The sequence below is a fragment of the Aotus nancymaae genome, unplaced genomic scaffold (genome assembly GCF_030222135.1).
Source record: "Aotus nancymaae isolate 86718 unplaced genomic scaffold, 86718_ANA_hifiasm-v0.15.2.pri h1tg000064l_1, whole genome shotgun sequence".
Lineage (NCBI taxonomy): Eukaryota > Metazoa > Chordata > Mammalia > Primates > Aotidae > Aotus > Aotus nancymaae.
The window spans coordinates 10,403,088-10,415,560 of record NW_026988479.1 but is presented as its reverse complement, the minus strand read 5'-3'; the positions used below and the strand labels follow the sequence as shown (position 1 = coordinate 10,415,560).

The 12,473-nt window shown below is 50.1% G+C and overlaps 1 protein-coding gene across 5 annotated transcripts in view; it reads left to right on the top strand.

Moving 5' to 3' along the window:
- Positions 1-7,069, top strand: part of LOC105706810 (core histone macro-H2A.1) — a 65,585-nt gene extending 58,516 nt beyond the window's left edge. For all 5 annotated transcript variants that reach the window (XM_021664972.2, XM_012437583.2, XM_012437647.2 and 2 more), the window contains exon 9: positions 6,313-7,069. In XM_021664972.2, the coding sequence (XP_021520647.1) occupies positions 6,313-6,478 (166 nt within the window). In that variant the 3' untranslated portion in view covers positions 6,479-7,069. The remainder of the gene's footprint in view (positions 1-6,312) is intronic.
- Positions 7,070-12,473: the final 5,404 nt, after the last annotated feature.

The following is a 12,473-nucleotide window of genomic DNA, read 5'->3' as shown; positions in this document are numbered from 1 at the left end:
GACAGAGTACCTGCCAGTGCTCCTGGGGCTTCCCACCCCAGCTTGTGAGCCTTCTAGGGTCTCTGCCCATCAGTCCCACCCAGCACCCAAGGAAGGCAGGGCTGTGCAGCACCAACTGCCTGTGACCCTGCAGGCTGCCCCTTCCTTCTGAGTAACCATGCCCTGAACTGGATAGAAAGCTGCTCTTTCCAAAGCACTTTCCTTCCAAACTTCTGAGAGGATAGAGAGTGGATTTTGCCATTTTCCACTTAAGCAGAGTTTGTGATTTTGCCTCCTGCATGCTGCCATCACTGAGGTCCCACACCTCAAGTACTGGTGGCAGAACTAGTACGGAGTGGGCTTCCTGGCACTTGGCTGACAAGCACTGCAACCATTCCCCAGGGCTTTCTGTGGCCAAGGCCATGTGCAACTGGCAGGCCCCACCATTACCTGGCTCTGGGGAAAGAGCTCCAGTTGCACCTGAACCTTCTCTAGAGCCTCTAATCACTGCCCTCCACACCCCCCACAACCTCCCCAAATCCCAAATCAAGGGCAAAACAGCAGAATGAGCATTTTCCCAGCAACCCCTCCCCAGTCAGTGAGCTACAGGCAAGCTTGCCTCCCCTGGCCTCACAGCTCTGGTCCTGGGGCTCTGTGAGTGAGGCTTCTCAGCTCTCCTGTCCTGTGTGACCTTTGGTTAAATGAATCAACCTCTCTGCCCTTGTCTGCCTTATCAGCAAGTGAGGCTGTAGGGACTGCCCTTCCTCACAGATGGTTCTGAGGCCCAGTTAATTAATGCTTCGGATGCACTTTGATCTGCTCTGATGAAAGGTGCTTCCGAAGAGGGAAGCAATAGGAGACTTTATTGGAGGTAATAATTTCACACCCTTTCATATGGGTATTGGGAAATTTTTAATTGAAGCATAAAAGTAATTCCCATAAAAGAGCATCTGTTATTACAAACTTATTTACATTTTTCATGGAGTAAAACGTAGGAGTAAAAATAATCAACTGAAAGCTTTAAGGGGGGGAAATGCCGAAGGCAGCACATGTGCACAGCTACCTAGGCCACATCTGCCAGGCAGACCTCACCCCACAGAGCTGTGTAAACAGCTGCCCTCTCTTTCATGAGTAAAAAAATGGGATTACACCAGAGCCAGCCAGTAAATCACAGTGGGTTTTAGGAGGGGAAATAAAACAGCTTGTTTGTTGCATCCAGTGTCTCTGGCATGAAAGTCATGTCAGAATTAAGCATGTGGGGAAACAGCCATTGGTAAAGGATCACTCTTAGCTGAGACACAGCCTACGTGGAAGATGACCACAACCACACCTGTGTGATGGCTCCTTCCAGCCTGTCCACCTTGCTGGGGGCAGGTGAAACCCAGGCATCTGGATATCATGTCCTCAGCCATTCTGGTCATGATAGTTATGGATACCTCACTCCCTCAGCTCTGACATTAGGGGTGACCCCTCTCCAGAGGGGGTAGTACATAGAGAGTACTAGTAGTTTGGGGCTTTGATTAAACTTTCCTTAGATTTATGAGCTTAAAAGGAAAAGCTGATTTATTTTTTTTCAAGCTATCTATTTATGGGTATGTGTCGAGCCCCAGGCACTGTGCTAAACCCTTTATCTGCATTATCTCACAGCAGCCCTACAAGGTGAGTGCTATTACTAATTCCTTTCAAGGGCAAAGAAACCGAAGCATAGAGGGGGTTAAGTAACTCATCTGAGGTCACTCAGCTTGTACTTGGTAGAGCCAGAATTTGATCAGAAGCCCTGGGCTTCAGAACTGTTAGGCTCATGGAACCCCTGCCTCCTTTGGTCAACCAGACCCTAGCTCCCACCTCCTCTCATCCCACCGCAGGGCTGCCCCCTGCCTGCATACTCTGTGCATAAAACACTATCTGGAAACTCCCTGACCAGGTATAGCCGTCAGCCTCTCTCCCCTCCTAAGTGTTGGCCTCAGGGGAGAGAGAAAAGGACAGAAACTCAAAGACCTTTGAATGGGGGATAATTTTTCATTTACCCAAAGCCTGGGGGCCTGGAGTAAGAGGCCACTTTGGGGCAGCCCTAGCCCTTCCTTAGCTGCAGGGGGGACAGCTCAGGGGAGTGGTGGGCCCATCACCATTGATTCTGAATGTTCTCCCTCCTATACCATTGCTGTCAGCTCAGGATCCTGATGGCTTGGTCTTTTGGATCAAAGTGGTCTATGGCTGGAGCAACTTCAAACAACCAGGCAATTACTCAAAAATGGTTAAGGCCTAAGAGCAGCCCACAGCACAGTGCGAGGAAACCTAATCTTAGCAGAAGAGTGTCTATATCCTGAGTGACAGACATTTTCCCAACCCTGCCCACCAAGAATACCAGAATCCACCTCTACTCCTCCCCAGCCACCAAGGACAAGCTCCCAGTCTATCTGCTCCAGAAAGTCTCCCTGGCTCCCAAGATACAGCATTCCCTCTGACTCTGAGGTCCCTCATGAGCTCCTAGCCTGGCCCCGGCACTAGAGGGTGAGCTTGCTGAGAGCAGGGGTGCTTGCTGAAGCCCCACACAAGGAAAGGGCTGAGCAGAGCTGGTATGTGGTCTTTGGTGGACCTAGAGTCTCTGCATGTCTAGATGGGACCGTGGGACATGCATCCAATGTGTGTGCCCCCCAGCCATCACTGACCCAAGGGGGCATCTTGCACTGGCCCTGGGAAACTGAGGTCCAGGACTCTTGGGAAAGGCAAAGGCTTTTACAGAGACAACTGGAGTGACTTTAGGGGAAGCTCAGATATCTCTTTAGTCCACTCAAGGTCCCACCTCTATCATGTAGGAAACACTTCACTCCAGAGACACTTAAGGAACATGCCATAAACACAACCCACAGGTCAGGTCAGGCTGAAGAGAGTGGAAACAACATGCAAAGCACTCATCTCCCAGGTGGGAATGATGGTGGCCGCGGCACTGGCAGCCTTATCACCACCACCATTATCGTCATTGCATAGACCCCTGAAATACCTCATTTCCAGTGGAGGAAACTATGCTTAGAGGGGTTAACACCCCAGCAGCCCAAAGCAGCTGGTATTCAAGCCTGATTCTGACTTTAGAGTGGAAGTCCTTCACCCGTCTTTGCTCTGTGGCAGCTGGAGGGCAGAGTGGCTGTCACAGGGGCCAGGCCAGGCAGAAATGGCTATTCAGAGTGGCTGTGGTTATGCAAGTAGCTAGTGAACCCAGCTGAGAAGCCAAAGATGTGGTGCCAGGGGGCACTGGTGCTCTGAAAGTGGTCAGCACTATGCCGGGGAGCCTCTGTGTAGCCCCTGCTGTTGCAGGCCCACAGTCACGGCCAGCGGCTCTCTGGGGTCTGAGGCCAACATTGTAAGCACAGACTGCAAGGACAACAGCAGTCACCCAGTCACAACTATCCCAGGGACAAGGTTGGAGAAGGCAATTTTCTATTGCATAAGCCTTTTAAAAGACCCTTCAAGGCCACCTACTTTATAGACAGCTCCTCTTAACTGAAGACTCTCTGTGCCATACCCTGGTGTTTACTGTGCATTTTCTTGTTCCATACTCTGACTCCATTTCACTGGATGGGGAAGCAAGGCACTGAAGCGGGACCACAACTCAAATCCTGTGTGACTCCAGGAAATCCCGAGCTCTTAACCACTCTCTCTACTCTGGAGGGAGTAGGGCTGTCAGTCTACCCGTGCCTCAGAGGCAGAGCTGGGACTGACCTGCCCCAGCTGCTGCACATGCCACCATCGCCTGTGTCTGGAGGCTGCAGGGCTGTGTGTGGAGTGCTCTTGCTAGGGTATCCACCTACATATTCCATTTTGCTACAGGCATTCTAACTGGCAGCAAGACATTTTGAGGCCCACCAGAAAATGTTAGGAAAGCCATTACCTCCACCATTCCTTCCTGGCAGCCTGCACAGTCCAGAGCAGCCACAGTCCCATGGCATGGTTTCTTCCTTAGGCTGTGGCTTCCTAGGACAGAGGGAGGGATTTGTCAACAGAGGTTTTTCCTGGAAACAAATCCAGATTCATGTTCACCCACCAGCAACCCTGAAATGCTTGCAAGTTCCGGTGGTACTGTCTGCTCTCTTTTTACAGGAGGGTAGGCAGGTGGGGATACTGCAGGTCTAAAACTTGATACTGACCCTTCTCCCGCATTTGCAGAGCCTCAACCTGTGGGTCCACCCTGCCAGCTTAGATCATAAAGTCCATGCTGGCTATTTGTAGAATAGCAGTTGTCACAGAGTGGTCTCTAGACCTGCTGAATCAAACTCTTGTGTTTTGACAAGCCCTCCAGAATTCTGATACAGGCTACAGTTTTAGAACTGATGACGTAGAGGAATAGGAAAGAACACTTTCTGAGTGAAAGTCACATACTCTTTTGCAAGGGTCCAAAGCAGAGGCAGGGAAAGCCCCAGGACGGGTCTGTGTCAGAAAGCACTGGTCACAGGTGGGAGTGACTGGCACACTTTTGGTGTTCCATGGAACCCCATTGGGACCTCCCAGTCGGCATGGCGTGGGCATGGGCCAGGCCATGCCATGCCTGCATCACCCAGCTTGTGTAGCCAAGTGTTAGAGACAGCTGCCTGGGCAGGCAGCCTGGCTGCAGCTACAGAAGCCCTGCCCTGGGGTTAGCTCAACTAGGCAGACCGTCAGGCCACATGACAGCTGCTATTTGCAGCAGTTCCATAGGCCCTCACCACAGCCCAGCTCTCTGTGCAGGTGTGAGGCTGAGACAGGCAGGAGGGCACCTCACTGTGGGGAGCTTGGAACTGGAAGAGCATGGTCTTGGGCTTCACATTCAGAAAGCAGCTTCTCACAGCTCCTCTCAGCCCCCATTCATCCAGGTCACATCCACAGAGTGGCTCTGCCTGCTCCAGAAGCCCTTGTAGTTCCCTTGACCCAAGTGCAGGCTACAACAGGACCAAGGAACCCAGCCCAAGCTGGAAGCAGCATTAGCTGCTGGAAAGATGCCCTGAAAAATGGAAGATTGAGTTTCTCTCTCCAAGCAATTCCCAACGGAGCTCATTCCAGACAACCTGTCCTCGGTTCTCCTGGACTCCTGTGAATATAGTCAAGGCAGCTGTGCCTGAGATTTCACATCTGCAAATGGCACTGGTGCCAGAGGAATTACCTGCCCACTCTCAGCAGAGCCCTTTTTCTTCCCTACCGATGCCACACTCCATCCTGGCCCACCTATTGGTCTAGAATCACCAGGGTCTCCTGGGGAGGAAGCTGTGCAGGTCTAACACCACAGAGATGCCCACCGTATGCATCTGGAAACCCCTCTACCTGGCAGCAGGTGCCCCACGTGAGGAAGAGCTCCAGCTGAAATAGACAGGCTAGACCAGTGCTTTGGACACCAACATGCCCTCAGGCTCAGGCAGATTGATGACTATAGATCTGCCAGTGAACAAAGAACTACCCATGAGAGCTGGCCCCAGACTCAACCTCAGTATCCTTAACTATAAAATGGGACCAGTACAGGATGTGAATCTAGGGCCACTGGCTCTAAACCCGGGTTTTCACTAGACTATACAAGCTGCCCCTGTCCTCATGGGTCACCCACATGCCATGCTGACCAGAAGCAGCCTCAGGCACACCACAGAGCAGTGAGAGCCACTGTTGCCAATCCTGACTTCACCTATTGGTGAAATCTGTTGGCCAGGATATTTTTAAGTCCAGAGCACCTACCTCCAAAAATTGCCACATGACATTGATTTGAAGTGGAAATGTATGTGGATTCAAATACATTTGGCCTGGAAACTTGGATGATACCCCTGAGTAGAACAGCTCACAGCTCCCTGCGTTCTGGCCTCTGGGGTGGTACTGCTGATGTGTGTTGGAGGGTGGATTCCTGGGCAGTGGCCCCTGGTGTGAAGGGGTAACTCTTCTGTGTGAGTGGACAGAGGTCAGTGCCTTCCTAGAGAACCTGCAGCCATCCCCTGGAACTGGCATTGACGGCCCTGGGCTGTGGCTCAGGCACTGTGCTAGTGGCAGGGATGATGGAAAAAGAAATTCAGGAGCTCACACTGCACTTCAGGGCCTTAATGCACACCACAAAACACTATTCTGTGTGCTGGCTGCTGCATTCCCTAGAAGCATATTGCACATCCTTCTGCAGGTGCCAGCTCTTTGCCCAGTTTTCTGTCCCCCATCCTGTCTTCTGGGCACTGGGCTTTCCCACACTGGTGTCCAAGCAGACATGGGGTTCAACACACACCAACCCAACCCAAGGCAAGCTGCAGCACAGAGGGAGGTGGCCCCATAGGGCGGGGCAGGTCCTGTGTCCCCGGTTGCATCCCAGTTGCTGAGCGCTTGTCTTCTCTCCTACAGGAACGGTTTTCCGAAGCAGACAGCAGCTCAGCTGATTCTGAAGGCCATCTCCAGTTACTTTGTGTCCACAATGTCCTCTTCCATCAAAACGGTGTACTTCGTTCTTTTTGACAGCGAGAGTATAGGGATCTATGTGCAGGAAATGGCCAAGCTGGACGCCAACTAGGCTGAGCAACGACAGAACCAGCTGCACCACGTACCCCACCTCCAATTTAAACGAAAAAAAGAAAAATCCCCTTCACTCCTACTGGGAGGTGGGAACCCTTTCATTTTCAATTTTGCTCATCTAGGGAAAATAAGGCTTTGGTTTCCAGTTTAATTGTTTTTGACCTTCTAAAATGTTTTTATGTTAGCACTGATAGTTGGCATTACTGTTAAGCACTGTGTTCCAGACCGTGTCTGACTTAGTGTAACCTAGGAGATTTTCTAGTTTTATTTTAATGAAACCCTGATTGGCGCACAGCAGTGAGGAGAACAGCGTCTTTTACCTGTCGCCGAACCCAGGAAGCCCCATTTGTAACCGTGTGTTGTGGTGCTTTCTCGTACACCCAGTGGCGTTCTTTTTACTCTAATGTTCTTTATTTTTTTTTCCTCAGAAAAATCATGAATTTGCAACAAACCTAATTTTTGGTTACTTTTTGTCTTAATGATGGATTTGAAAATGAAAGATTTAAAAGGAAAAGCAGAATCTGTTGTCCTTAATTATATTTGCAGTTTGGAATTTGTGTGAGTTGATTTAGTAAAATGTTAAACTGTTGTTGTGACTGGTGTGTTTCAGTTACTGTGCCCATGAGTCGTGGGCCCTGTCAGCCTCTGCAGTCACAGGATGCGGGGGCAGGGCGGTCCATCCCCCTCAACCCCCACCCCGCCCCCACAACTCCTTGGACGCTCCACAGTTTCACTGCAACCTGGGCTGATGTGGGCCATCTGCTGGCCCCAGTGGTTTGTAGAAAGAATTCTTATAAATTATTTCCTTTTGGTTGTGTGTGACCCTTGGGCTGGGGTGTTATCCTCATTCCACAGATGAAGGACGGAGTGTATCAAAAGCCGTGCGGGTGGCATGTGGCAGGCTGGCACAGAGCCAGGGCTCCAGACCCTGAGCCCAGCTCTCTCCTACCATTGTCCCCTTCTGACAGTCTCTGGCTCAGGGCTGGGCCTAACCACTTGCTAATGGAGCTGCTGGAGCCTCATGCCCTCTGCCGGGGCTGTTGGGTCTGTCATCCCTGTAGGACAGGATCCCTGGCAGAAGGGTGCCAGGAACTTTTCAAGGACAAGCCGCCATGGCTAAGGCTTCTGGGATTTGCTGACTGCTGTCACATGCCTTCTCACTCCCAGGCTGTTGAGGGATGTTGATTATTTAGGAAGACCTCAGCCAAGCCAGAGTAGCTAAAATATATGTTAGCAAAACATGGACACTTTTTGCTTCAAAGGGCACTTGTACCGTAACCTAAATTTGCCTAAAATACACAGAAGACTATTTCCATCTCTTAAAAAAGAAAGAAAGAAACATGCCTGCTTCTAAAGCAGATTTTAACCAGGAGGAAATATGCAGTACACTTCATATCATGGAAGAATGTCAAGGATCACTTTTCCTTCCCAAACTGTACCTAATACAAACTCTTCAAAACAGAAGGTCTTAGACCATCACACAACCAATCTTTTCCATGAAAAGGCAACGACTTCCAACCAACCTGAAAGATGATTTTTCCAAATTTCATCTGAACATAAGGGGCTACATTACGTTTATTTTCCAAGATCTTTGCTGGGTCTAGATTATGTATTCCTACTTCTTGATTAGCATTTGAAACGAGAGAGAGCAGTGGGGAGGGGGAAACTTTGCATTTTTTTTTTAAGAAGATGCATCTTAAAATGATACCACTTCATAGTTAATAACAGTAAACTGCTTAGACAAACCATACTATGCGGCCCTCCACCCGAGAGCATTATTTCTGCAGGTAGGATCTGCAGTGTGGATGGAGGGTAATGGAAAATTGTGGCTACTGTTAGCTTATCAGACTGATATTTACTGTATGTCAGGTACTGTGCTGAGTCCTTCATGGGCATCATTTCATTTGGTCATTGCAATAACCCTATAGGGCAGTTCCTATTATGAGATACATTTTATAGCTGGGAGGAGATCACACTGATGAAAAGTGACAACCAGATTCAAATGCAGTTTCTGACTACTGTGATATAGGGTTCCTGGTGGCACGCTCTTAGCAGTCAGAGAGAGTCCATTCGGCCTTGGTGGTATTTCTAACTCAGACACTGAAACACAGAGGGACTTTTACATGGACACAGGGTTTAAATGACTTCTTGATTAATTGGATGGGCTTAACTTTAGAGGAACACCATAGAAGCAAATGTGTTTTTCAAAGATCCTCCACTAGATGTCACTAAAAGGATTGAGAACTAGAAAAAAGGGTTGCAGATGTCTGCTCTCCTTGTGATTGCACGAAAGAAGAAACTGCATTTATCCGTTTTTGCATGAATGATTTACCATGATCACCTAAATGTTCCTAAACTTTGAATAATCCAAAGTGCATCATGCCCTGTGATGTGCATACACTGAAGAAATTCTTTTCAATGAAACTGAGGGGAAGTGAGCCAATAAGCTGCCTGAGGTTTCCACCATTTCTAAGCCACTCAGTTCATTTTTAAAACTGGGATCAAAAACTGTTCTCTGATGTCAGCCTCATGCTTTAAGGGGGGGAAAAAAACTCATTACTTTTAAAAAATTGGTACAACTGCAAGGAATGTCTTGAAATGCACACATGCCTCTATTCAAATGACAAGTTTGCAGTTAGTAAACTTACCAGAAATGAAAGTATTTTGTGAGGGGGTAAAATCCTGCAGGTTCTAGAGAGGTTAAGTGTTACAGCCCAGCCCTTCCCTTCATTGTAAGCCTTCAGAGGCAGGCATGCAGTGGGTGCCACTGACAGAGCTGCCCATCCACTGTTGCTGTGCTGAGCCCCCACCAGCCTACCCCAGCCTCAGAGCCATGCCACCCTGTGATGCAGCAGCAGTATTAGGCAGACAACACCCGCTCCCATTCATTTCTCAAGAACAATTCTTGCCCTCAACAGCTGGGCCCTACCCTGAATAATCCAGATGATTTTCTCAGTGCTCCTCCATAGGCCCCTTATTTTAAATAACACCTGAGATCTAACGCAATGCTGTGGCTCCAACTGGGACTACATTGACATCAACCACTGAGTGTGTGTGTTCTCTACATACATTACTGACTTCTCATGGCAACCCTATGAGGTAGGTAATACTATCCCTGTTTTACAGATGAGGAAACTATGACTATGACACAGAGAGGTGAAGTGTATTCCCCAAGGTCACACAGCCATGAATGATAGAGGTGGGATTTGAACCCAGCTCTGACTCTACAACCAACTCCCTGAAGCTGAAGTCTCCTTTGCTATCCATCCCAATATTTTGTTCTTCAGGTTATGTAGGGCTTCTTGCCTACTCACTGAGAGGTCCTGTGTGGCTGGCCCTGGGAACATAAACAGAACTTGTGGGATGACAGATGAATAGAAACGTGCATTTAAAGCAATCCAATGGTCAACAAGGACTTACTGAATGCTTTCTATGAAAGAGGGCTCAGATTAAGGGTTTCTTACAAAGGTGGGTAAGCAAGCATTGTCCAGCAAGCACTAACCCAGAGAAGTACCTGCTAAAAAGGCAGGGGCTTAGAGCTGAGAGTTTTGCTCACTGGCTAAGCAGGCTCAAGAAGGGCTTCTTGGAGCAGTAATCCTAGTTCTGGATTTGGTACAAAAGGTTGGAATCTCCCAGACCAGGAGAGCAAGGCGATGGGTAACAGAAGGAAGGCTGGCATAGGGGCTGTTCCTTCAGCCCCCGGTGGGGAGCTCCTGCACCCTCTGTGGAGAATCTCAGTCTGCACCCTCTTCCCACCTAGGACAGCCACTTCAGCCCTGGCCTCTGCTTGCTACACGCCATCTCCAGCATTTGGAGTTGTCCACCCATGAGTTTGTCTGTGGCAGAATTCCCCCTCCCATTCAGGGTCAGGGGGCTGTGTTTGGTCACAGCTGTAGTCAGTCCTGACAGAGGACTTGGCCTACACCAAGGCAAAAACAGAAAAAAGGGAGAGGTGGGTGGTAACTTCCCTTTCTCACCCAAGGTCCTGCCCTTCCCAGTCCCAGGGTGGTCAGCCTTTCTCGGGAGGTGGAAGCCCCCACTGGGCCTGTCTACTCTGGGCCTGTCTACTTTGGGTCAGGCAAGCCTCTCGTTTCCTTATTTGTCACTCAGACTGCCTCGTCCATCGCCCTGAATGGTCCTGGAATGATGGCTTGCTCAATTTATTCATTAGCAACTACGAAGTTTAATTTTTTGCTGGCGGGCACCCCTAGCCGATGTTATCTTGGGAGCTGGCCTTGGTGCCGCCTTCCAGTGATCCAACTCAAGGCACTGAGGTGAGTAGGGGGTCCTGGGGCCCACTCCCGGCTGAGAAGAAAGGGGAACGCTCAATGGCAGGGGGCGAGGCCACCTTTTCTTTGCCTTTTCTTCCATTTATAACCTGGCCTGTTGTGTTTGCTTCTGGGGGCCCCCCATATCAAAACAATATCACATGAGCCTCTGCTCATTAATCCTTGGCCCCCGCCCTGCCCTCCATGCACCTCTGCAAGGTGTGTAAATAGAGTGGCCTTTCCCTGACCCTGGAAACCAACCCAGCCTGGGCTACCTTGTCAAACTCAGAGAGGAGAGTCTTAGAAACACTCTCTGTAGGAAGCACTTCTTCCTCACTCCCCTTCTCCATGCTAAGCGACCCCCACCCTCCCACACTCACCCATTCCCATGCACACACGCGCGCGCACACACACACCCCCACACACATTCATGTGCACATAGTGAGGCCCCAGAGCCCTCTGTGTTGGCAAGTATAGAAATGAGGAACGCGCAGACAAATACCCTTTGAACTTGGGCAGAGAGCAGCCAGGGTTCTGTCTCCCACAAAACATAGCTGACATTTCTCCTCGAGAGACCTTCCTTGGCCTATTTTGCCCTGTGAAGTGACCAGAACTGTCTGCAGACCTTCCACTAACAACTCCCTTGGCTCACTTAGAACAGGGCACCTGGGACTCCCTGGGGTCTGATGAGGGACCCAGCACCCACAGCAGAGGACAGCAGCCATGCACCACTGTGGCCTGCGCACACTCAGTGTCTTCATGAATGTGCCCTAGAGCACCCCTAGCAGGTCATGTGCTCCCTGGCAAAGAGGCCCTGTGATGGCCCTGCTGGGCAGAGGAGGAAAACGGTCCCAATGTCATGGGTTAAAGGTCACCTTGGCTTCAGGTCTGTAATTGCTCCTTGAGTTTAAAAAGCTCAAAATCCCAGAAAGACACCCTCCAAATCTTATGTTCAAAGCCCTGAAACCAGAGCAGTGATCACTAAGTGATGATCACTAGCATGGCCCCAGAACACAAGCAGGCAGGAGGTCAGATCAGCCTTGCTGGGGAGTCTCTTCCTGTCCTGAACCCTGGGACAGGCACCCTGGATCCCGACATCAGGTGTCACACCATCCGTCATTCCCATACATGCCCTTGCCATCCATGAACCTGGACTGCTGGGTGAGAGCGAACTGAGATGGCACATCCCCTGCTGACCACCACTGCTCACCCGGGTCGGGCCCCAGGCACGACCCTCTTGGCTCATCTGCCTATGCACTCCCTGGCCAGACTGGCTGGGAAACCTGATATTTCTATACCTTGAAACGACAAGGCTTCCTAAGCTTAAGAGAATAAATTAGAGTTGAGTTCAAGTAGGCTCAGCTGCGGCGGATGGGCAAATTGATTTGCTTCCCATCTGGGAGATTAAATTCCACTGCCCAGAAATGGCAGTGGGGTAATGAGCTGTCAGTCAAACAGCCCAGAGCCAGGGCCGTGTGCGTAATTGAAAGCCAGCAGCTCCTCATTAGGTCCCATGGAGGGCCTGGCTGTGGATTCCCACCTAGAGGAGGCCTCTGGACCCTGGAGAGAATGCACTTGGTCCGGAGGCCACATCCTCTAGAGGACCTCGAGCCAGTGCTGGGCTAACTTATGAAACTTTCACTGAGCTCAGGGTGCTTATGATATATTTGTTCGCAGTCACTGACAGGCCCTCCAGGAGGGCAAATCCACTAAGATTCCACCCAA